This window comes from Mytilus edulis, chromosome 3 (assembly GCF_963676685.1).
Source record: "Mytilus edulis chromosome 3, xbMytEdul2.2, whole genome shotgun sequence".
Classification (NCBI taxonomy): domain Eukaryota; kingdom Metazoa; phylum Mollusca; class Bivalvia; order Mytilida; family Mytilidae; genus Mytilus; species Mytilus edulis.
Genome location: NC_092346.1, coordinates 40,600,685 through 40,627,413, shown reverse-complemented (window position 1 = coordinate 40,627,413; position 26,729 = coordinate 40,600,685). Strand labels below are relative to the sequence as shown.

At 30.6% G+C, this 26,729-nt stretch overlaps 1 protein-coding gene across 1 annotated transcript; it reads right to left on the bottom strand.

Annotated features, from left to right (window-relative positions):
- Nucleotides 1-1,178: 1,178 nt before the first annotated feature.
- On the bottom strand, nt 1,179-19,113 carry LOC139515253 (cell adhesion molecule Dscam2-like). Its single transcript, XM_071304817.1, has 9 exons — nt 18,861-19,113; nt 15,388-15,714; nt 14,453-14,725; nt 11,856-11,948; nt 10,981-11,008; nt 9,951-9,964; nt 7,807-8,004; nt 3,525-3,595; nt 1,179-2,392 (listed from the first exon to the last, which is right to left on the bottom strand). The coding sequence occupies exons 1-9, from the start codon at nt 19,111-19,113 to the stop codon at nt 2,216-2,218; spliced, it is 1,434 nt and encodes a 477-aa protein (XP_071160918.1). The 3' UTR covers nt 1,179-2,215.
- Between the last annotated feature and the right edge of the window lie 7,616 nt (nt 19,114-26,729).

The following is a 26,729-nucleotide window of genomic DNA, read 5'->3' as shown; positions in this document are numbered from 1 at the left end:
AAGGAAAGTTTAAAACGAAAAGTCCCTTATAGAATGGCAAAATCAAACTCTCCAACACAATTCAAACATATATAAAACAACTGTCAAGTTCCTGGCTTAAATCAGACATTTCTTTATGTAGAAAACGATTTATTACACCTATTTTTATGGCTAGCTTAACCTCTCACTTGTATGACAGTCGCATAGATATCCAATAACCATTTAATACTGTTTGCAAGTGGTGGATGTGTGGTAAAGGTAAACAAGCTTGAATTTGTCAATTCTATCCATGTATATTAAAGAAAATAGTTGAATAATATGAAATCATTTATTTTTAAAATAATACAGAAATAATAGTTATAAGATTATATATAAGTATATTTACGTGGTTGCAACCGGTTAACGATTTCAAATGCAAAATATAAATAAACAATGTTTTAAAAACAAAATAAATGTGTCGAAAATATAAAACATGTGATGACGAAATCAACGTCAAAGGCAAAGTAAAAAATGAAGAAAAAAAACCCAAGAGCTATAAAATCTAAATGAAAAAGTCGAAAGTGGTAAACGTGTAATGACAAAATAACAGTGAATTCTGAAACAACTAAATGCATGATTTATGGCTATTAAACAGTGAGACATGTGTATTTTCACTTTATCCTACACTTTCTTGATGATTTAAATATTAGTCAGCCCCTCCTAAAAGGTTCTTGTTTGTTACAACTATACAATTTTACGTCGATTTTAACTGATCGTTATTTTTTTACATGAACAAGTTTTTTGGTCTGTATAAAGAAACAAATAATATTTTCACTTAATCTTGCTTGATGACATTGAACTGGTACAGCTTAATTACTGATTCATTGACATATTTTAACCGTTCAAATATTCAAATTTAAAAAATAATCACCTTTGCTCATGTTGCCATACTCATTTATCACCTTACAATGTATAAAATATTTTATTTTTGAGATAAAGGTTTTGTTCTATTTTGTTATGTATCACAGTTTGATTCTTAAATCAGCATCTGATTCAACTACAATACAATACTAATTAATATCTAGGGTTAGTACTCATTTGAATACTAGTATTAAAAAAAAAATTACAAGAATGTACAATTTTAAGTGTAATTAAAATCAAAATTGAATTTTTGAAAAGATATCATGATATTGAAATAAAAACAGAGATGTTTTTTAGTGTGACAATTCTCAATTTCAATGTGGCAAAATACTGAAATGACAAGACCCATTTGAGACGCAAGAAAAAATGCATGTGTTAGTTGATTACATTTAGTTACATTTTTCCGAATTTACAATTGAAATTATATTTATACAAATTCTTAATTTTAGTAGAATCAATAATAATCAAGTGTCAAGGAATTCTTTTGTGTGTACAAATAACGAATAGTCGTTTTCCCAGTGCAAAGGGAAAATCCAGGAAATCACAACAATGATTTGTAACTATAATATGCTAACATTTCATTCTGCATAATATTTTGTTATTACATCTTAATAATGCCGATTTTTTGTTATGTCTAATGTAATTTTCGTTTACGCAAATATGAATTCAATCTATTTCCCCCATCAACATGCGAAACGAAACGGTCCTTTTATCAGTTGAAATAAGTATTGATATTTTTTAGATTAACTTTATCCACTCTTTTTTGTTAGTCATTTTGTTAGTTGTTTTATTGTGTTGTTGCTAAGTAAGATCTCAAAAGAGTGGCCCCTTTTTAAATGATTGTAATTAACATTTGTTTTCAGTTGTTGTATTGTTACGGCTCTGTCTCTAGTAATAAGTATGATAAGCGCTTTTTCATTTGTCTTATTCTGTTAAATCATTTATATGCGTGTCAAGGCTAAGTTGTCTAGTATTCTGATTTTTATGATACCTTAATCATTGTTATTTTGTTTAAGCATTAACAAGCAGATAAAATTTTGAATTCACATTTTTATGTTTATGCGATTTCTATAGGTACAATGTGGTACGAGTATGGTCCCTTTGATCTGTGGTAGAAAGATGTCGAATTCACTATCATGATACAGCCCAGTACATAAATAATATATAACAGAAAAATGTTACACAATTAAACATTAGTATTGACAGCACAAATCATTATATTATTTTTTTGCGTTATAATGAACTATTTTAATTTAACAACTCTTATGAAGCATCCTTCAGTGTAATACATTTTTTTTCTAAAAACATTTGTCTGACATATTCCGAGATATCGTTATTACTTCTCGCTTTCACTCTCTGTTTCCCTGTCTGTGTCACTGTCTGGTAGAGGGTCAGCGCTTCGCGTGAAATCTATTTCAACATAATTAGTTTTGTCGTCAAGTCCATGAATTGTAAACGGATAAACCGGTTTCTGATCAAAGAGGATTTCAACGTAATTCAGTTCCCTTGATTCCTATGAAGAAAACATAGTCATAATAGTAAATACAAAACATGACTGGCGAGCTGAATAGAGAACTATTTCTGTAAACTGGAACATCATTTAAATATGATAAAAATTAAAGTCTAATCACCTAATCTTGTTGTATATTTTCGTTTCATGTCAGCAAGAAATAACTTCAAACTAGCTGTCAGGAACTGCATACATACTATAACACGGTTATATTTTGTTTATTATGTTTGATTGTTGTTATACTGTTTTGGTAGACAAGCCTTTATGTGCATGGTTTTTATTTTTGTTTTGTTCTATTCTTATTACCTTTTCCACTTTGAGATCAAACAACGCAAATAGGAAATGCTGAGATCTTAACAAAAACCTACCCTTACCCTTTCATATTTCTAAAGCCATTTATCTTTTTTTCAGTTAGTTGTCCTAAGTCATACCATAATAGGTAAATGTTTAAGTGGTTTTATATTTTGTTTCGACAATTCAATGTTTCAAAATATATATTTGATACTTTTTATTCATTTAAAAAACCCACCACAATATGATATAAAGCGTTGCTTGTTGAAAAACAGTATGTTTTAATGCTATATTTTGACCTCTATATGTTATTTGATTATTTGTATCAATGGAAAATTGTTTCATTATGTTACCGATACATCTCATGCAATAAATAAAGGCAACAGAAGTATATCGCTGTTCGAAATTCATAAATCGATAGAGAAAAAAACATATCCGAGTTACCAACTAAAACTGAGGGAAACGCATCATATTTATATAGATCAAAAGTTCGACTATCAAGAGTTAGGCTATATATACAACACATATCATAGGTATTTGTGATAATATAAGAGGCTATCAACTTTCGTTTGCATCATATGCACATTCGAGGATTATTGTGTGTTCAGCGAAGTTCGATGCTAACATATATGAAAAGAGATAAGTAATAACACAATTCGCCTAAAATCCTCAAAGACGGTTCTGTGTAAAACGGATTGTACTCCAATTGACTATATGATTGGATATCGTATATACATTTGGATTACATGATTGCGAGCAAATAAATATTTTAGTTTATTTTATCTATTTGTTTTGTCTTTAAAAGAATATGGCAAGTAACATATGACATGAATGCGTTACTAACCTTTTCTCCCAGTTCTATTTCTGACGGACATTTCGTGGATGCAAACTTGCTCACTTTGCTGACAATCTTACCTATAACGGGAAACCAATTTATAATAACGTATAGATAGAATTTTAAATTATTGCAAACCATCTACCTACTTATTGTGTCTTATTGCATTATTTATCATAACAAATTCTGGAAGTCCGAAATTGCTGATATATTCAGTTTTTTTTTAATTATTCAAAACTTAAAAACATTTTGATATCTCTACTTAAGGATAATTTGAGATGTAGTCATTTTAGCTGCATTATGGAAATGAATAATATTACCAAATAAAGGCAACAGCAGTCTCACCCCCTATGGATTTTACTAACGCTCTATGGATCCGTAGGGGGTCTATGAAAGGCCGTTCATATAAAAACCCGATACAATAACGCGCTAACATTTAACGCGATAAAAACATATTTAACACGATAAATACAGTTTTAACGCGTAAAGAAATCAATATATTTAACGCGTTGAACTTTGCAATTATTAAGTTTGAGATTTAACCCGAAGGGAAAAAAGACGTTTTTCGCGAGAAAATACCCGCCGCACTGACCACCTGTGTCATAAAGAATCACATTTAACGCCTTTAATTCAATAATCGTTTTACGCGGTAAAACATGATTTAAGTGCACAACATTTTATTTCTGAAGGTGAGAATTTTTTCCCTTTAAGATGATTCATTCTACAATTGACAGAGAATCAAAATTTTTCAAAATAAATATATGTTGTCGATTTCGTTTTTGCCAAAAAAGCTGCTGAAAATTGAACATTTTTGCAATTTTGGAGTAAAAAACAAGTTTTATTTAAAAAAACCAAATATGATTTTTTAATCAATATATACATATTTGATAGCGCTCAAATTGAAGCAAAAACATTCAAGATGGTTAAAAAAAGCTAACTTTACCATTTAAAGCATTAATTCTTACTCAAATAAAGCCAAAAAACGTAAGGTTCCCCCCCCCCCAAAAAAGGCAAGAAATGAACATTATGAATGCATAATTTTGATTTTTTTTTAATATTTCTAACGGTGTCGATTTGGCCAAAGTAAGATATGTTATTCTTTCAAAAAAAATGGAACGACATAATGTTTTGAAAAAGTTTTATCACCATACTCGTTTTTGAGAAATATTGAGTAATATAATATTGTTTACTTAATCCATTCCGTAAGCCTCACAAAATGCGCCAAAAATTAAGACGTTTCGGAAAATAACGTTATATTTGCCTGCAAATTTTTCAAAGGCAGTGCGACGATGTGGCATGCAGACAAATGTATTTCTACACTCTGACTTTGTTGGGTAGTTATCTCGATAGCACTCATATAGCATCTTCTTATTTATAATGAATCATTATCTGGACGAGATAACAATTCAGTTAGTTTTTACTATTGTGTTTGTCAAAACTGTGAAACCCGGGTGTGAAACATACAAACCGTTGAATTACAAACTATTAAAATAATCCATCTGGTATATTTCATCCCTCTTTTAAAACAAAAGTATTACACATTAGAAATCCGTTTCTGTGTTTCGGTCTATAGTTCAAAGCAGGGTTAATTTTCGTAATTTATTTCCATTTGATGTTTTTGTTCTAAATATTCATTCAATATGCCACTTGACGCCCGTCATACATTATCATTTTTTTAATTTACCGTTTGTTTACAATGAAGCGTTTTGCCTTTACTGATTTATATTACACCATCTATAATTTCACATATCGAAATGAATATAGAGCACGTAAAATTTTAGTTTAAACAGTATTTATAAATGAAAAATTACAAAATAAATATAACAATGTTACATAAAGTTCAAATATGGGATTCGGAAACAAGTTTGGAAAAAGTTTTATAAATCCGTCTCCCTGAAATTTTGCAACCAAACACTTGTCTAAAAACTCACAGACTCATTTATTCATGTTGCAGTTTCGGGCTTTTTATTTTTTATAGGCTTCTAGCTGTAACAAAAATCTGTATGTTAACTCTTAGAGTTTTTGAATTATATGTGTTGTTCGGTTGCTGTCTACACGTTGCAAAACCATCTAAATAAATGGTTGAAGGGATTTAGGAGTTTGCTAGCGGTAAAACGTATGCCGTTCTAGCATAAAGTTGAATAAGATCAAAATATTGTGTAAGCAAGCTATTAGCCCCTCCCCCAGTTTGAATTATGGTATTTCGATGGCTGTTTTTTTCCTATTCTATTATAAACCCGCTGATTTTGAGAGGGCATGTCTAATTGGTCAAGACCGACACCGGTTTTTTTTTGTTAAATTCTATGTGTTTCCTCATACATAAGTAAACATCACAATCGTGAGATATTTTCTACTTGTATGTCAGTGTATAAATTATAATGTTCTTCTATTTCATTTTTTTTATTTATTACGGTGTCATCTTTTGTTTTTACATTGTTTACCAGTTAAAGGTTGTATTCATTTAAATAGATACTGTATATAAGCACTTCAACGCAAACCTTGTTGCATGATAAATGTTAGATTAGCCTTTTTTTTTAAAGATATCTTTGTCCTCTTGGTCTATTATAAAAGAACTGCAATTATCTTGATCATTAAAGACCATACTTACTTAAGTTTCCGTTTTATTGAAATTATCTTCAATACAGTTTCTGAGTTTTACTAAGAATTGAACTGTCGACTGTCTGTCTCTCTTCATTTTTTTATCGCACCGCTGGTAAATTATCACGTTGTGATTGGTTGAACGCCGTCACAAGGTGTCCCCCTATGAGACCGTAGGGGTTATTAAATTTCATAGGGGGTTAGTTGCGCGTTAATGGTGACGTCATCTATAAAACAAAAGGCAGCAGAAAAAGTCTAGCGTACGATAAATTCGTTATACGGTTAACTACTGACCCCTATCAAAGGCCGTTCATGTCAAAAACCCGTAATTCAATTATTAAACGCGGAAAGCACCAAACTACAAAAAATGACCGAAAAACTGAACAACGTTTTTTACAAGGCGTCAGATTTACTCGAACCTTACTTAAAGAAATGGCCACCTGTGTCATGTCTTCGTCAATTAACGCGATAAAGGTTACAGATTTTTAGCGCATTTATATATAATCGTCATAAGTAACTTATACCTTAAAGTAAGAATTAACTCGTTAAATGCAACTTTAACGTGTAAGATACAACGTTAACGCGATATATATAACTCTAACGCGTTAAAAGCAACTCTAACGCGTTAAATACTACTTTAACGCGTTCAATACAACTTAAGTGTTAAGTTGTATTGAACGCGTTGTTGTAAAATAAACAATGAAACACTACAAACATTAATAGATGACGTCACCATTAACGCGCCATGAACCCCCTATTTAAATTTAATAACCCCAACGGTCTCAAAGGGGGTCACCTTGTGACGGCGTTCAACCAATCACAACGTGATAATTTACCAGCGGTGCGATAAAAAAAAGACGAGAGACAGACATTCGACAGTTCAATTCTTAGTGAAAACTGAAGATGTCCTTTTTCTATATAAACCACTTAACAGTGGGAGTATATAAAAAAGAAGATGTGGTATGATTGCCAATGAGACAACTATCCACAAAAGACCAAAATGACTCAAACATTAACAATTATAGGTCACCGTACAGCCTTCAACAATGAGCAAAGCCCATACCGCATATAGTCAGCTATAAAAGGCCCCGATAAGACATTGTAAAACAATTCAAACGAGAAAACTAACGGCCTTATTTATGTAAAAAAATTGACGAAAAACAAATATGTAACACATAAACAAACGACAACCACTGAATTACAGGATCCTGACTTGGGACAGGCACATACATAAATAATGAGGCGGGGTTAAACATGTTAGCGGGATCCCAACCCTCCCCTAACCTGGAACAGTGGTATAACAGTACAACATAAGTATGTTCATTCCTAAAGCAATTACATATTAACATCATTATAAAACAGTGAAAATTAATTCTACAGTGTGTTATTTTTCAATGAAAAGAACGAAAGATTGATAGCTGAAATCTACGATCTCTGACGAACTTCCTATACTCTTCCTACAATAAATGAATTTTTGACATACAACCTCACTTTTTGCTAGAACCTGGCTTAATTGATGTTATAATTTACCATGTTTGTTTTGACGTTTTGACAAAGTGAAAGTTCGAATGGCGGGTCCAATAAACTTTAACTTCGCTACGAGTTTCTTATTCTTAAGATCAGAAATCTTATTTAAATATATTTATATCATATTTATCATTTACACTCAAAATAACGATATAATTTCGTTTACCTGTTTCTCTGTTTTGGTGGACAGATTTAAGAGGATTTGTTATGCCCTTTTGATCGACAGTGTAAGCAGCAGTTTGTTGCAAACGGAGATTGTGTCTTTTGTCAATAGAAGAGTATACAGGTATCTCTGCGATGTCACTATTTGTATGTATACCATTCTGAAGTGCGTCCAAATCATTCCCATTAGCTCTTGAATTGGCTACATAAAATATAACATTAGATAAGTACAACCATTTACTAATTACTTTCACATCATAATATTCTTATTTTGACTATAGTAACACATATTTGTATTTTTAGTAGTGTTGTCAACGATTAACCGGTTAACCGGTTAACCGGTCGAACGACCGAATACCGAATACCAAAAAACGCTAACCGGTTAACCGAACTTTTTTTCTTCAATTTTGATAGATTTGATATAAATTGTATTGAAATCAATAAATAGTTATGTTTTATTTAAAAATTTCGTTGTGGTAATTAATTTGACACAACAATTGTCCAGTATATTGATTGCTATTGTTAATCCTAAAAACATAAGATTAATTAGAGCTCTGGCAGGATTATAAAGAAACATAATTAGTATACATGTTTTTTTTAACAGTTACTTTAAATCAGTGATGCAATTAAATTTAACTAATTACTTCATTATTTCGTTTTTAATCTATTATTGTGTAAACCTACATCTAAATGTGCAACCTCCGTAGTGCTAGGCTTAGTCTTATTTTAAACGAAATGCTAACTCAAAAATTGTGAAATGCAAACCAATGTGAATGTACTCAATGTATACGTGATAGTACAAGTAACATACTTAAAGAAACAAGCAAACACAGTAAAGAAACATGTCGTACGGTGACTTATAGCTGTTCATTTCTGTGTCATTTTGGTCTCCTGTCGAGAATTGTCTCATTGGCAATCATACCACATCTTCTTTTGTTTAATAATTAATCATTTCAAATTAAAACACTCCACATAATTTTTGGAGACAACAAGAGAAAAGGAAAGAATATCGGTATCAGACATATTCAATTCTACGAGATCAAGAAGTTTTTTTTTAATTTTTCAACCTGAAGTTGATACAATCGCTATATAGTTGATATGGTGGATTCAATTATTAAAAGTCAAATTTCGTCAGGAATCCTCACAGTCAAGCCTTATAATGCCAAAGGACAAACTTCAATTCCATAAGCGTAAATTTATGACTTGGATAAAACTTGTCAAATTGACACTCATACCTCATCTTATCTAAGTGTAGGGTACTATTGATAAAGCTTTCAAACACCAACTTAAACTACCGGTTAACCGGTTAATCGGTCGAACGATTATCCGAGTAACCGGTTAGGAAAAATTGTAAGATTTGACAACACTTATTTTTAGATAAGATAATTATTAGTTAAGTAAAATCATTTTCTAATTACTTTCACTTCATTATAGTCTTGATGTGACTATAGTAATACATATTTGTATTTTTACTATGGTCTTCAGTGTTGTCTGTTTTTTTAATAAATATATAATTAATTTGAGTATCAGCGTGTACAATATTTCATGTCTGTTTTTCAACCTCCATTTCCTCAGCATGTCAATATATATTTGTCTCAATTCACTGGTACAATATTGTCGAAGCGTCGAATCTTTCAATAAATGTATAAGCATATTCATTTTACCTGTTACTTATCCAATTGTGTCCAATTTCCGATTGTAATATTTTCACAGAGTGAAGATTTAATGGATATGACGCATGCATAGCAGACTAGAGTTACCCTGTCTACGCAACCAGTTTTGCAATTCATAAAATATAATCAGCTTGTTTTCATTTATATTTTTTGAATTGACTGATGAGATTTGAAGATCGATAATACTTCCGTTTTCTGAACTTGTAATCTCATTTTTATTCATAAAATGTAAGATGGGTCTGTATGCCTAAATTAATCAAATCTGGATTCTCCATTAAAAATCAACACGACTAGTAATATGGCGAAAAGTAAAAGAACACGTTTCTCCCTTCTTTTTTTTTTTTATTAGAGGTGACAATTTTTAACTCGCATTTTCCTATTGTTCGGCATAACAGATAACTGTACCAATGGTTTCTGAGTATAATGGTAGGTTTTCATTTGAATAAAAGGAATGTAATTATCATATATAAATTACCTTGATTGGTGAATCTGAAAAAAGAAATAAAATATTAATTTATTAACTGCGAAGGAAATATTGTTATCAATTAAAATACCTTTATTGTTGAATCTTAAAAAGACCCAAAACTTTAATTTACAGATTTGAATATTGTAAACATTCGGTGTATATAAGGTAAATGAAATTAAATATTAATACATATATAAATTATTTGTAGTACTATACTTTTGTAAAAATACCTTCTTGTTTTGTCTCTTTTATCATTACGATGTGATATTGTATGAATCGAGTAATATATATCTAATCCATCTATCTTTTAGTACCGTAACGTTGTAAACTTTTACAGCTTCTTGTTTAAATACGGAAACGGTAATTTAAAAAAAAAGTTTGTTTTGAGAGAAATATTCTTCATGCCATAGTAAACGAAGCTATTCAGTTTTTGCTCATTCTAATAAAAACATGCAAAATGAATGGTCATTGAAATGCCCTTTTAGAGAAAATATAAGTACCAGATTGGTTTATATATGCAGAAAAGGACTTTGTGCCTCATAATGCAGTATATTCTAAATAAAACGCAAACCACGAACATGTAATAAAAACGAACAAATATGATAGATATTTTCAAACTATTCTTTCGTAATTGCAGCAATTTACAGTTTGTGTTTTTGTAAGGAATGTTAAACTTTAGCCCCCTTCTAAAACAGCGCGCATGTAACAGCAGTTATTCAAAGAAAGGCAAATTAGTGATGTTTTTTTTTATCTAAACTCCTCTGCTACAGAAAAAAATGCTTAATAAATACTGGTATGTATATTTTGCTTTGGAAGTATAAACCAACAATAAACCATACAGTATGGGTTATATAGATAGAAATAAAAGAGTAACCAAAAGATGCAAGTCTGTCCTTTTACAGAGAACGAAATTTCAATATTATCTTCATCTTATTTTTACATTGTTGGATTAAATTAGGAAGGGTTAATAACAAGTAGGAGACAAGAGACAATACTAAGATTTAAATAGTCTTTGCAAACATTGTACAAGCAAGTCTACCTTGTGTATATGAATTGCTTCAGTTTCCCTAAAAAATACAACACACTTGCACATATGTAATAAGCTTTTTGTCAATAGATGAATGTAGTTGACCAATGTATTTATTTATAATTCGTTGCTTTTGTAAATTCGCATGAATATTGAACCTATTAATAATATCTTTTTATTTATTTTACTGATGCTTTGGTTCAATTTTAAGACATTAGTTTGTTATTTTTTTATGCCTCATTGGCATATACTACTTATATTGTTTATTTATATTATTTTCTAAGGCTGAGAATGGTTTTGTCAACCTGATGTATAAAAAATAGTTTGGATATTTACACTGCTAAAATTCTAAATAGATTGATTTGAACATGAAAAGTCTATTATTGACTACCTAAGCTGTATTTGTTAAAATCTTTCGAACTTAAAGGTACGCGATGCTCTTTAACTTCGTATTATATAAGGCTTTGTTAACTTGGTTGATTCAAGCGTTACTGGTGAGCCTTGTGAAAAGGATATCTGACGTACGAAATGTCGATGCTGCATGTAAATGCAGAAGAATATGTACCGTTAATATCATACCATTAGAGTGAACAAAAGAAAGTTTACTTAGTCAATTAGTCTTTTGAGAGATACCACGTAAACAATATTTTCTTTATATCTTATATGCTGAAAATATTCAATAAATTATTTTTCAAGATTGTATATGTACGATCTTTTGTTTAATTGTTCTATTTCTACACATCTTTGCGAATAAAATATGTCTGGTCTTAAAAGTGACAAATGATGTTTCCTTTTAGAGTTAACTTCAAAACAATGCAAAGTTATATACAGTAAATTCTACATTAAATCATCGTAAGAAAATTCTAACCAAGCTAGATTGAACTTACCTCTTCTGAAATACGCAGCAACTATAAGCAAACACAGTAAAACAGCGAATAGACTAACAATAGCAGGCAAGTTCATTTCTGAGACCCTCTTATCTTTGTTCAAGAATATAGAAAAAAGAAACATATTTCGATTCAGATTATTATAAAATAGAGATTATAAATTAACAACACTATTAAGAAAAGAAATTTTGATTTGACCAAGTAGGTCAACTTTTGGGGATTTTCCGTTACCTGTGGAACCCCTCAGTTTCAGAATCGACTATGCTCTTCATGAGGATATTTATATGTAATCCATCAAGGTATTTATATAACAAAGGACAAGGTACAATAAGGGCCATTTTTGGCCCCATTTCAAATGAATTGAATTTTATAATTTCAATAGACTAAATATAGAAGCTTAAAAAAATGAATTGTTTTTTTTTGTAATTATCATTTGTTGTTTGCCTAGAAACATATTTGAAATCTGCTATTTATACCCTATTTTAAACCTTATTCATAAAAAAAATGTGTCTTTTTTATATGAATCAAAATGTATTATTGTATAAGACATATATGGAAATCTCAAACAGTAATGTCTCATTTATCTGAATTATTTATACGAGTATTTATCACCATCTTAGCCACCAGAATGACCCTAAGCAACAACACTGTATACTAAGCAACCACAGCCTAAATTGCTGGCTATGATATCATGAACTCGAACATTTTTCTGCTTTTCTTTCTCCTTAGAAGAAAAAAAAATAATACAAGTAAAAAAAATGAGAAAAAAAATCATGCCGCCCTAGTCCAAATAATTATGACGTCTGGCAAGGCTATTTTTCTACTTCCGGTGAATATAAAATTTAAAATCCGATAACATATGACAGACCCGAATTTCCGGATAATGTAAATCGAACGTTCCGGAAATTCGGATCCATTAAAATTTACCGAATTTTAGATTTTATATTCTCCGAAAGTCACGTGTCGTTGGTAATTGTGGGAAATCATTTCCAAACAAAATAAATATTCCCCCACTTCAAATGGAATCGTATCTTGTTTTATCCTTTCTTTTGGATATTTCTGGAAATATTTTACACCAATAAGCACAAAAAAGGTAGGACTTTTTTTAAAAATTTCTAACCGGCAATACAAATTTCTTGTTAAAATTAGGTGTCAAAGTTCCCCCCAAAATTTACTCTCAATCTCCAGACGTACAAAATGGCTTCGGCGTTATGACGTCGTAGGAAGGCGTCCAAGAAAAAAATTAAAATAGCCTTGCCAGACGTCATAATTATTTGGACTAATGCCGCCCATGAGATTCGAACATTAGGCGCCCAGACAAAATGCAACAGCGTAACCACTACACTACGATAACGACCTGCCAATTTCACAATTAAAACGACATACTTATCACTACTGTTTTCATTTGGTATTTTTCTCCGTTATTTTATTTGTAAAACGAAATCAACTGGGAATTGGGACATTTTTTCACTTGTAAAAATTGTTTACTTTTCATCATGTTAACCCTTAAGAAAAATCTCCGGTTAATGATAAGCAAAAAAAGTTGTTTTCGGCGGTAGTTACTAATTTCTCGAAGTCGTTTGCAACCGACCGATATTTTGTGCCGAATTTTCACATATTCTGAGTATTTTTTACTTGAAACGAAAAAATATTTAATTATTCAAACTCTTTCTCGCTTTAATTTATCTCGTGACTCAACTGGAGGGATAAATGCAAATGCATACGTTTTCACCATATGTTTGTTGATCCAAATTGATTTAACAATTTGATTGATAAAAAGAAAAAGAAAATACAATTGGGAGAATGATTGCAAAATCTCAAAACTGTAAACCCTCACCTTTGGAAATATTCTTGATGTTGGTAATCACGTAATCACATCCGAATGCGGAGATTTTCAACCCTTTCTCCGATTTCGTTCCGATATTACTTTTACGGAGATAGTTTTATTCATATTTGAAGGCCTCCGCCAACGTGAGCCAATAATTTATTTTCTTTATCAGAAAATTCCGTTTGAATGCTATCCTTATCACCATTCTTTTCTGTGGCTCACGTTGGCGGAAGCCTTTAAAAACGAAGAATTTCAGTCCAAAAATCAACATTTTGCTATCTTTTGACGTAATCAGAGAACTTTAAGCAACACAAAATCAGGTTTCTGCTCTACCAAAAATTAAAATTCGTATGTGCTACTTAAGAACAGATATGTGCAAATCATTTCCTATAATAATTTTGTTTATTTCATGAACAAAAAATATTGACAAAAAAGGGGGTCAAATACGGCCCTTGGTGTAACTTGTCCTTTGATTTAAATAATGATGGAAAGTTTTTTTTATTAAAATATATATATATATATATATATATATAGCACGGCCGTCACTGATAAAAAACATGTCACTATATAATGTTTTATATCAATTAGTATCAAGTTTGTTAATTGTGACACAAGACAAATTTGTATAACCTTTTTGTACATCATACAATCTCAGTCGAACTATTTACCACAAATCGGGATCTGTCTTGCAAAATTATATGATTTGAATGAAATTTAAAATAATAAATTGGTTTGTTCTCAATTTTTTTTTACTAAATTACAGCAGTACCTGTTTGGACTAGGATGTCTTCTGTTCTATTACTATCATCGATCATGTTTCTTGCAAACATTCGAATAAGGAATCTAGTTGATGGCTGTAGTCCATCAATAACAAGCGAGTTCGATGAATTCGATGTTTCATTTTCCCAGTACATGTCTCCTATTTCTTGATATTCAACGATAAACCATTGAAGATAGCCACCATCAAATCCTGGTGTCCACGAAACAGAGATCTGAGTTTGTTTTGCTTCTGTTAGAACACTGTTTGGCATAAAAGGAGCGCCTACCGAAAATTGGAAATTTTTTTATTTGTTATTTAAAAAAATTAAAACAACACGTTAAATAATGGCATGCTTCCGAAACGCTTTTCTGGATTTACTTTCATCAGTAACGCTCAAAGCTGAATATATGAAAACCGATAATGTATAAGTACCGAAACGTTTTGCGAGCTGTATGACAAATCAATATACATAAAAATAGCCAAATCCATCTAAGGTCGCCTGAGTAGGTGAAACTTTATAATAAGTTTCTTTATAATTTCAAAATTTATTAACGGACTTTTTTGGAAAGGTTGGTTATAAATCATTTCAGTACCAAAGAAAGGATGAATAAGCTGATGATACCATAGGGGACTGATAGTCCATTTGCTGAGGTATCGATCCAGTGCTATAAAAGATGAAAGCAATTTGACAAAATAATAATGCGACCTAGATATACAGTTAAATTAACACTATCTAGAACAATATGGAAAAGTAATACTTTTCAAACGTGTACTCAAATGCAGATGACTACTTTATGATGATATGTTAAAGTTCGTTCATGCAATTCACAAGACTTGCAAAACTACAAGCACAAAAAAAAAGACAAAAAACATTTTGAAAAAATAAAAAAAATACTTAGTTTGTTTAATCTATATAATATTAGAATTTAGAAAGTTAAACTTACTTGCAGAAACAAGTTTTATAGTATGGTGTGAGGATCCTACTGCATTCCTGATAACTACTTTATACAGGTTAAAATCATCTAAAGTGTCTATTTGTATCTCTAAAGATAGGATGCTACCTTTCACCGAAACATTTCTACCATATATAGTATCCGTTAATTTCGTATTTCTCTGAACGGAATCAGTGTAATCTGTAAATCTGCTTCCATTTTTATAAACTTCGTAACTGTTATATTCTGGAACACTCACAAACTTTATCTTAATCTTTGCTGTTTTGAGATAAACTCCATATTGAATGGTTTCAGTAGAGCTTACAAAATAAGGGTTCCCTACAAAAAGTTGTTATTATAGCAAAAAAATATCATTAAATGCTAAATGGTATATGACTAAAAAGCGCAATTTTCAACATTAGGGACACTACATACATGTATATTTTTAATTTTTACTTATCCTTTAATAAACATATTGTTGTATGATCTTATGAGCATTCTGGTGGATTTGCGGAATTTTACTAGATTGATTTAATTTCATATGGCTTTAAATTATGAACCCTCTAAGATTAAGAACTGAGTTATCCCTGTTGTTTTGAAAAGATGGTAATATAGTCTGATCATTTTGGTGCAAAAAAGATGCGGTAAATGTCACCTGGCAATTTTTTACATAGTTCTTGACAAATTTTCCCATATTTGCTCGGTATAAGCTGCAGAATTTATTCAAACTTTAACATTTTATTAAACGAATACTGAAAGTTATTCAGAACTAGAAAAACATCATCGACAATAGCCAAAAGGTACTGTTTAACGATGTCAGGCATTGGCATTGACCAATGTTTTCTTTTGAAGTAATGACTACTGGATAAACCATGAAATTAATACTAGTATCTTTATACAACGAATGAATCCCTTTTTGGGAAAGCTTATACATGACATTAAAAAATTACTCAAAAGTGCAGAAACACTCAGCATATATTTGTTGTTATCAAACGTTCATTCTCAAATGGTTATAATAATTACTGGGTCAGTCTATGTAATTCAGGGGCCGTGTCAATGAATGTATCCTAGGATATTATTTAGGAATGTCTTAGGACGTGTCTGAGACATGTCTTAGGATTAAAACAAAGCTATCTTAGGACAGTCCCAATCAAGATGGTCCTAGGACCATCCTTACACATTTATTTAATTGAAAAAATATGTAGAGATTTCTTTGTCATTGATTTACTGGTATGTTAGTATCTACTCTTATATGGAAACAAATAACGCAAAATAAAAGTTAAAGTTTTAACGTAATACTAAGTAAGTACGTAAGTACGTTATTAAATATGATAAAAGATATATTTGATACGAAAACAAAAGTAAATAGTCACAAAACTTTGTTAAATGCGATATTCGTGCTGCAATTTTAGTACATACACTAGTTTTGTACTTAGGTCCACTCGATTTGATTACATGTATCGAATCAGGATTAGTTAAAAAAAAAAGTCAACTTTTTACCATATTAAAATTAATATTGCACCGTTTTGGTTAGTTGCAAAATATGTTGCTTATAATGATAGTAATGTTTAGGCTTAAAAATAAACAGCACAAAATAATTTAATGTAATACAATTGAATCTTAAAAAAATATTGAAAATATTTTGATTTATTAATTCAATTCTAATAACAGTATGATAGTTTAATATTGTATTAGTATTTTTAGTATTGAGTTTGTGCTATATTTGATGTTTTTATTACGTTTTAGGACATTGTAACCTTTGGGACTATCCTAAGACACCTATTTGTATATCCTAACTTTAGGACCCAATTTAGGACATATCTTATTTTAGGAGACTTTCGTTAACCTGACTTAGGACTAAGACGTGTCCTAAGACCATACTAAGACATGGCCTAGTCCTAGGACAGATTTGTTGACACGGCCCAAGACTAGTAATAAAAAGGATATAGAATAGTTAAATTATATATTTTTTTAATCCATAATGGCATTAATATCAATCTTTTTCTATGATTTTTAGGCAAAATACGGACATGAAACGCAGCGTATCTGGAATTTTTAACATTCATTCAAAATCTGCAATTAACAAAATCCTATAAAAGAGGGGCGAAAGATTCCAGAGGGACATTCAAACTCAAAGATCGAAAACAAACTGACAACGTCATGACTAAAAGAGAAATAAACAAACATCCAAATAATAGTACACAAGGACAACATAGAAAACTGAAGACTAAGTAACACGAACCCATTAAAACTGGAGGTGATCTAGACTATAAAGAATCTGTTTGGTTCATACCTGGACTACGAGATACCGATAATGATGTAGACAACATAACAACAAGCCAAAGCCAAAACTGAAATTATCAAACTGAATTCCAATGAAAACATTATATTGAATGAAAAAATCCGGATATGTAAGGATTTACTTTCTTTTATTGAATATCTATCTTTAATTTTAAATTAATCATAAAAACTGCCACACACTTTTGTTAAACGTACCTTTTTCAGAAGCCTAAATGATTATTGAAAGAAAGCTCTTCATAATATGATTTTAGTTCTTTATAAGCTTTAAAGTCGGCAAATTTGAAGATATTGTCAAAATTTGAGGATAATGTGCATTTCTTGGACCATAAAGCTTTAAGGAAACATTGGCCACAATCTAAGATCAAATATACTATATATACACAGTAAATTATGCCGTGATCAATATTGAAACCCTACGCACAAACATTTTCTGGATCATAGATGGCTGTCAAAGTAAATTAGAATAAAAACGGTTAAAATAAAAGAAAAAAATAACCAAAACTGAAGTTACAACATGCATCATTAAGGGGTGCTAACTTCATAATAAAGAATTTGAAGTGTCAAAAAGAAGTTAGTATGCATTAATATAAATATCACCACTCTTTTTATGAGAAAAATTAACACAGTAAAGCATGATTTAAAAAAAAAATATTATCCGCTCGTGAACCTACTCCTTTGTTTGACACAAAAATATGCAAGGTCGTAATACACACAATGGAACTTCTTCAGATAAAATCATTTGGGAAAACTTACTTATATTTCAGCTTTATTTCTTCTATCAGACCAGATGAATAGCTTTCTTCACAAATATATACTTTGATTCCATGCATATGTCAATATAGTGACCGCCCATAACATAAAGATTCAACGAATATTATTTGACGTTTTTATTAAATATTATCTAGATAGTAACTAGTTGTACAATAACATTGTTAACTTTTTGGAATAAACATGTTACCTCCTATGTGTTTACTTTTAATTTATTGTTATTTAGGTCAGTTTTCATAAATTGTATAACATTTTCAGTTCATCATCAGTTGTATAACATGTTTTGTCTTTATAGACCGTAGACCTACTGTTTTTGTGTAACAAAATTCTGCTTAGATACCGCCGTATCAGATAAGAATTTAATTGTTACTTCTAATGAAGAAATTATCAAATTAACATAAGGAAACCGAACTCACCAGTCAAATTTAAATTAAACTTTTGCCTTACAAAAACTCCACCAGTGGATGATATGTTATTCGAAGCCTGACAAATGTATATCCCTCTTTCTCGATGATGGTCTTTTCCAACAACACTTTCAGGAACAGTTAACGTTGCGTTATTTCCATCCTTCGTTGTCGCCAAAAACCTAACATGATCGTTGTATTCGGTTGTATGTTCCCAATCTTTAAAAACGTAGCTATCGGGGACACCACTTGGAATACAAACCATTTTTCTTTCTGATGAAAAATATCGTATATCAATTGTTGGAGCATCTGAAAATTAAACAAAATCATTTCTATCGGAACGAGAGAATGACATTTTGAAATACGTGCTAATAAAGGCTGCAACAGAATTGTTCACATGAAGATTGGGATTATGAACTTTTTATCCTTAGATATGATTTGCATATCTACAAATACTTAAATGTGATTGGTCCGTGGAAATCTGTTTCTTTTGTTAGTAAAAGTTATTCAGATAAATCATCAAATAACGATACAAAACAATAAGAAACTATCTAAGATTCAGAAACAAGAAACTTTGCTTTTACTAGTCGGTTTCCTATTACACAAATAATACACAATACCTAAATATATATACTGGCATACTCGGTTATAAATATATAAATATGAAATATGTGAAAAAGGTGAAAAATACAAAAGTTTTTGTTATGTATACATTGTAAAATGCTCTTGTCTTTATTGAATGATGACGCAGTTACAGCAAGGGTTAAATAATTTGCTTTTGGTAATGCTTTTTCTGCACCAAACTAAATAAATGGATGTTTTGCTCATCTGAGAGTACCGTTGAGGGCAAAACGTTTGTGCAAACTACTTTCATAATCAATGTTTTATTCTATGTGGATCTGACTATGATATAATCATACGAGTACATGTAACAATATAAATGAATTCAGGTGTATTATAAGGTTAAAATGTAACTGTAAATATTAACTGTTCGGGTTGAGAATTTATTTATAAGACTTCAAGACATTATTTTTTGAGTTTATTTTTGTCTACTAAGTTGATGACTCACAACCTTTAAATAAAAACAACTTCCAACTTCTATTCCGTTAGTGAGTTTATCGGCCCAATTTACACATCAATGACCCATTGAAAATTTTGTGTTTTATCCTTCAATGTAAATCTGACGTTATCTTTTATATTATTTTATATATCAGAGCAAGATTGGTGTTGAAATCCATATAAACATCTGACAGAATTTTAATTTTGTTGTTGTTTGTATCTTATATATTATATCTGAACACGCAATGAATGTACCTATTGCAATACATTTTAAGCTGACTGTCGTCGGTCTCCATCCTTTCGGTTTGTTTTAAGGTGGTACCCAAACTTTCATTAAAATTGATTTGGCTCGTTTAATTTTCATAAAATTTTGACAAAGTATTAACTTTGACCCTTTGACAAAAATATAAAAATTTCAAAAAATTAGAACCAAGCGTTTTATCAGAAAAACTACACTAGTTACATAGCAGTTTGACAAACACTAATTTTGATCATTGAGAAGCTTATTATCCCCTTAACAACACAGCGTAAATAAAACGTTTAGTTGATTTCACAGAGTTATCTCCCTCAAGTGTTAGGTACCACCTTAAAAGCAGTTTTCATTACTTAAATAAAATTAGGTCTGAAAAAAATCTAGTTTTTGTTTATCAGGTGTTCAACTTAGTCGCATCAGGCATCCCGTAGTATCTAGGTACTAATGTAGTAACGCATACATATGCATGTATGACCATTACCCATTGTAGGCTCTGCTTCTTGAACAATATTTAGTGTCAAATATATTTCATTCAGTCTCATGAAATATCTATAAAAGAATATGTTTTGCTCAATATTTTATAGGTTATTGTTTAACCATTTTATATTTTGTGAACCTATAGGTTTAAGGTATATTTGTTTTGGCTAGAGAATAAAACATGAAATCATGAACATAAATCCAAACATTGATACACTTATTTGTTCCAGGAAATTAAAAAGATTAAGAATAGCTTGAACAATAGGAAAAAATCAAAATATGGTTCTGTAAATTATGAAAGGATCTTGATATTCTTTTCAAATTATTCGATGTCAGTAGATGTCAAGATATGCTATTTATGATAAAAAAAATAAACCAATTATCATAATGGAAAAAAAAAAGAATTGCATAATACGGCAAATTCCGTATTCTAAATTCATCACTTACACTGCACGACAAGTTTAGCATTGTCTTCATAAGTACCAACTTTAGTGTCAATCCTGCAAGTGTATAGGCCTGCATCGGTCCGGTTAATACTTTTGAAATTCAATTCAAAATGTTGGGTTATTATTGTATTTGTATGTTGTCTTTTCCAAACAGTAGTAGCGTCTGGATCGTTCCCGTCGTTTCTACAAATCAGTTGCGCTTCTGCACCTTCTTTCAAAGTTAACGTTTGTCTGGGAATGAAGCTAATCTTTGGAATATCTGAAAGAATCATAACAACAAGTGTTTTATTAATATTACGACTATTAACAACAATTTTGATATTAATAACAATGATAAAAACAAATTTTTATAACAACAACAAAAGCAATTTTGATAATGAAAATGATAGAACCAAAGTTAATAATAATAATAATGATAATAATAATAATAAAAATAATAATAATAATAATAATAATATTAATAATAATAATAATAATAATAATAATAATAATAATAATAATAATAATAATAATAATAATAATAATAATAATAATAATAATAATAATAATAATAATAATAATGATAATAATAATAATAATAATAAAAATAATAATAATAATAATAATACTAACAAAAATAATAATAATAATAATAATCATAATAATAATAATATAGGGTTATTGCATGAATATTGGGGAATATTGTCCCGTGTAAAATGTTATATTGCACGAGCTTGCGAGTGCAATATATGTTCTACGAGGGACAATATTCCCTAAATATTCATGCAATAACCCTTTTATTGTATAGCAATATAATATTTGAAAGTAAAAATTGGTTAAAACTAAGATTTTGTCGTTGAAGACGTCATGAATTTTGAAGATTTATTGCACTAGTGCAATATTGGAATTTATTGCACGCTTTTTTGTTTGTTTCTTTCTATGAGAAATGTTATATTACTATGCAATGATAATAATAATAATAATAATAATAATAATAATAATAATAATAATAATAATAATAATAATAATAATAATAATAATAATAATAATTATCATTTTTTTTTATTGATTAGTAATATAATTGTGTAAGCTTTGTGCAATTTATTAGGACAAAAATGAATTCAACAAAATAAATGCTAACTTTGAATAAAATGTTCAGTTTTTCAAAAACACTAAATCAGAGAACTTCCAAACTTATTGTTTACACAAGGTGGATGTATGAACGATGATGATAGTAGCCTTTTCCCGAAAACATAAAGCATTCTGTAATGGGTCCTTTTTGTTATATATATATAAAAAAAAAACAGTTTTAAAATTAGTATAAAGATGTACGATTAATTTCCCCTAAGGGACCGTTCAATATTTATCAGATGGATGGGCCGGTGCATTCTTAATATTGTTTTATTAAAAAAGTTATTGCCCATCCTTTTAAATTGTGAAAAAAGTCCTAGCCCATCTAAAAAAATCTACAAAAAAAGTCCTTGCCCCTCTAAAACTCTAAGACAATCAAAAATGGTTTAGGTTCTTTTTCTATTTTAAAGTTTTTAATTTTTTATGTCTTGAAATCAAAGAATAGACTTTATACAAAGTTTAAAATGTGCTAGTTAATTATATATGTATATATCTATGTGTGTATCAGAACCATACATTTTATTGATTTTTTAAAACCAGTATGAATATGCATGTACAGATTTGATTTTATATGTGCAGCCTCAAATACAATATTGATTTAAAATAAAGGAAATAATTTAAATTAAGGGACAATAACTCTTGGACTAGTAAACATATTATCATATACTGAATTACTAATTTTTGTCCTAAAAACAGAACATGTTTATAGTTCAAATATCAATGTCCCTTTATCTATTCTACTTTTCAAAAAAGAAATTTATTATGGTCTTTTTAAGCAAATATAGGCAGACATGTTTTTGACTTTGATGCAGCCTTTTTCGCCTATTAATTAATTCCCAAAATTTGACAGCTTAACACCAAACTATAAAACAACCTGGCATTCTTTAAGATGAATATATAAATGAGATAGCTGTACAGTTATATGAAAATCTAAGTTGATTTAAAAAAAGTTATAAAAAAATGAAAGGTGACCATCTGAACTTAGTCGAAACTTAAAATTGTAGCTTTTTTTCAACCTATTAACTAAATCCCTTAAATGACAGCAAAAAAACAAAGTACTAAACAGCCTGGTATTCAGTAAGATCAATATACAAATGATATAGCAGTAGAGTTTTATGAAAATGCAAGTTGATTTGAAAAAGTTATGAAAAAATTAAAGATGACTATCTTGAAATAACAAAAAACTGAAAATTTAAGCTTTTTCTTAAACCTTTTTATTAAATCCATAAGAATGACAGTATCACACCAAACTACCAAACAACTCGGCATTCTGTAAGATCAATATATAAATGAAATAGCTGTTAAGTTTGATGAAAATCCCTGTTGATTTAAAAAAGTTATAAAACAAATTAAAGATGACTATCTAGATTCAGCCTAAACTTAAAATTTGAGTTTTTTTTTCTTACCTATTAATTAAATCTATAAATTTAACAGCACTACATCTAACTACCAAACAACCTGGCTTTCTATAAGATCAATATATAAATGAGATAGCTGTAGAGTTTTTGGAAAATCCAAGTTGATTTGAAAAAGTTAGAAAAAAATAAAAGTTTACTATCTGAATTTAGCCTGATCTAAAAATTTGAGCTTTTTTTCTTACCTATCAATTAAATCCATAAATTTTACAGCAATACACCAAACTATTAAACAATTTGGTATTCTGTAAGGTCAAAATAATCTAAAAGATAGTCTGAACAGAAAATTCTAGCTTTTTATTCCTTAATTAAATCCTTAAAATTGAAAGAAATGAGCCAAGCTACCAGTTTGTTGAGACATGTTTTGAGTGCCCGCAACAGAAATATCCTACAAACCAATAAAATTGATAACAAAATTTTTCCTATAAAATATGTTCTGGCCCATCCACTAAATATTTAAAAAAAAGTTCTTGCCCATCCAAATATTTCCACAAAAAAAGTGCTTGCCCCGCCCCATTTTGCACCGGCCCATCCATCTGATAAATATTGAACCCTAAAGGTCTTTTTTATAGAATTTTATTCATGTCGACTTGCACATTTCAGCTCTATGTGTGTATCAAGTCTTCCTTGACTGTTTGTGAAGTTTCGATGATGAAATCTTAAGTACACTCGTTGATATAGGAGTGTCGGAGGACATGCTATTAAGTATGTGGTGCCTGCTTATAACATGTATAGCTACAACTGCGAGATTCTTTGACACAGTACAGTTTTAATTTTTTTTTATCGTTATCATACAGCAAGTGTCTTTCACGGACCGATATTTATTGTAAGTTTTTATACGTACAATGTGTTAGTCCAGTGACCGAGAATCAAACAATGAGAAATTTTGAAAAAAAAGAAAAAAAAATTTCAATGTAACTTTACTACATGTTTATGCGCCTGCCTAACGCCAATCGTTGTTGTTTACTTGTAATAATATCTAAACGTTGTGTGATTTGAAGACTTTGGTGTTGAAGGCAATTCTTGTTTAGACTCGGTTTAAGTCATGATATATTGTATAGACTTTTTAACTTTTTGTTGATCCCTTGATGTCAATTTTGTTATTTGTGTCGATTGCTTCCAGTTTCAATTTAGAATTGAATGCTTCTTTTTGTTGAAAAGGATCGGGAAAGATCTGATGCAACAATAAGGCTAGGTTTACACTGCCATTCAGACCAACTCGATCAATCTCGATCAAAACCAGATTAAGCGATCGGGAAACTGATCATTTCTACCTGAGAGTTTTTGACACCCCAAAAACATTCCAGTTAGGATCAAGAAACCAATTATGCGGCGTTCACACAGTGCCGATTATTGCTCCCGTTTGAGATCAGACAGCGCTAAGACACGAAAGTTAAAAAGTCAGATTACTATCCTCAATGATCTGGAATGTCCTATTATTGCCTGAACGCTGTCGTTGACGTACGAAACAGAGAGGTCTGCCAAGCACCCCCGACAGTTAGGTGCGTCCCGTTATTACATTTGGGAAAACTCATTCGATTATGTCTAGTCGGATTACAATAGTGATTATGTCGTGACTGACTCTGCTGTATCTGATCAAGATCACAAAAATGTTCTGTGTTTTTGGGACGGTGTATAGTGGAACGGGCATGATCTGGCAGATTTTTCATTATTGTTTTTTTGCCGATTGAGGCCAGATTTCATCCCGATTGCGAACCGTTTCTGACGAAACCGTTCCGGAACAGTCCCGTTTATTTATACAAAATTCGGCAATAATACACTCGTCTGAGTCCCGACAAATACAGAACAACTGAGTCTAGACAAAACTATTTGCAAAGCTGTGCATCAGACTGGGATAGGATCGCTTTCGATAGTACCTGATCATCCCAAATATGGCGCTAGTTTCCTAACGGATATCTTCCGTCAGCGTTGGTTCACTGTCTGGTCATGATGTCTGTCGGATCACATTCGGCAAAATCAGGACGCTGTTAGGATAGATTCGGTCTTTTTTAACCATAGGAAAGATGCAAATCGGATTAGAATCGGATTTTGAACGGGATAATCGGGACAAGTTTGGATGGAAACGGCTGAATTTGAACGCTTCCTGAACAATTTCGGATTGTTGCCATGATCAGTTAAATATATTTACAGATTTTAATAAAAGTTTGAATTTCCAGCCCTGATTTACATGATCTTGATCAGACTTTTAACAAATTATTATCGACAATGCTCCTAACAAGGACCTTAGTAAAAATCGTAAAAGGGTGACCCCAGCTTCACTCGAAAAGAGGTCAAATTCGTAGAGTAGCGGTCGAATGATGGGAAAAAGATCGTGTAGAGATCGAGTTTGATCGGAATACAAATATTTTACTGATCAATACTCAATCATTTCGACCTTTGCTCGACTAATATCCGATCATTACCCGATCAACCCCAACCTGTTTGATATGTGGTCCAGATTAACTCAACCAATGCTCGATCGCTTCATCATCACTGCGACTTCTTTATTTTTCTTATCCAAGACCAACTCGACCAATACCCGATCTCTACGCGACCACATTCGACCACTTTTCGATATTTAATCAGTCATACACGAGTACACATGACTACTACACGAGTATCTAAAGTGCGTGTAGATTAACTCTCATACGTTTTCTTCCGCAAAAATATATTGTTACTATTTATTTTTAATGGTACACAAATTATTCAATGTACAGTATCTGTACTTTCGCAAGGAGTGGTAAAATTTTAAAAGACATACAAAAGATACCAACGAAACAATCAAACTCAAAGGTCAGCCACTACCTCACCTAGATTCACGGCGCCAATTGCTGTCTACGCCTTCTTGTTTTTCTTCAACACTCACTTTAAGCTTCGTCTCAGCTATTAACCTGTCTCTATGAGCTTTAACCCCCGCGTCTACTAATGCAACTGCTTTATTTCCATGTATATGTTTTAAATGTATGATTTTACTAAGAACTTCTGTATACTGCTGAATCCAATCAAATAAACGGAGAATGTGTCCATGGGACACATATAATGCCCCAGTTTGCATGCAACGTTATAAAGAGTCATGATTACCGAAGAACGGAAAATGTGACGCCACCCGAGTTCAGATTGA

Excerpts from the sequence above, each read along its gene's own strand:
- LOC139515253 (XM_071304817.1), bottom strand. The coding sequence starts at position 19,113 with ATGGTTTGTATTCCAAGTGGTGTCCCCGATAGCTACGTTTTTAAAGAT. Across the intron at positions 3,596-7,806 it reads CCACCAAAACAGAGAAACAG|GTAAGATTGTCAGCAAAGTG; the intron begins GTAAACGAAATT and ends TTCCCGTTATAG. Across the intron at positions 2,393-3,524 it reads AAATAGAACTGGGAGAAAAG|GAATCAAGGGAACTGAATTA; the intron begins GTTAGTAACGCA and ends TTTTCTTCATAG.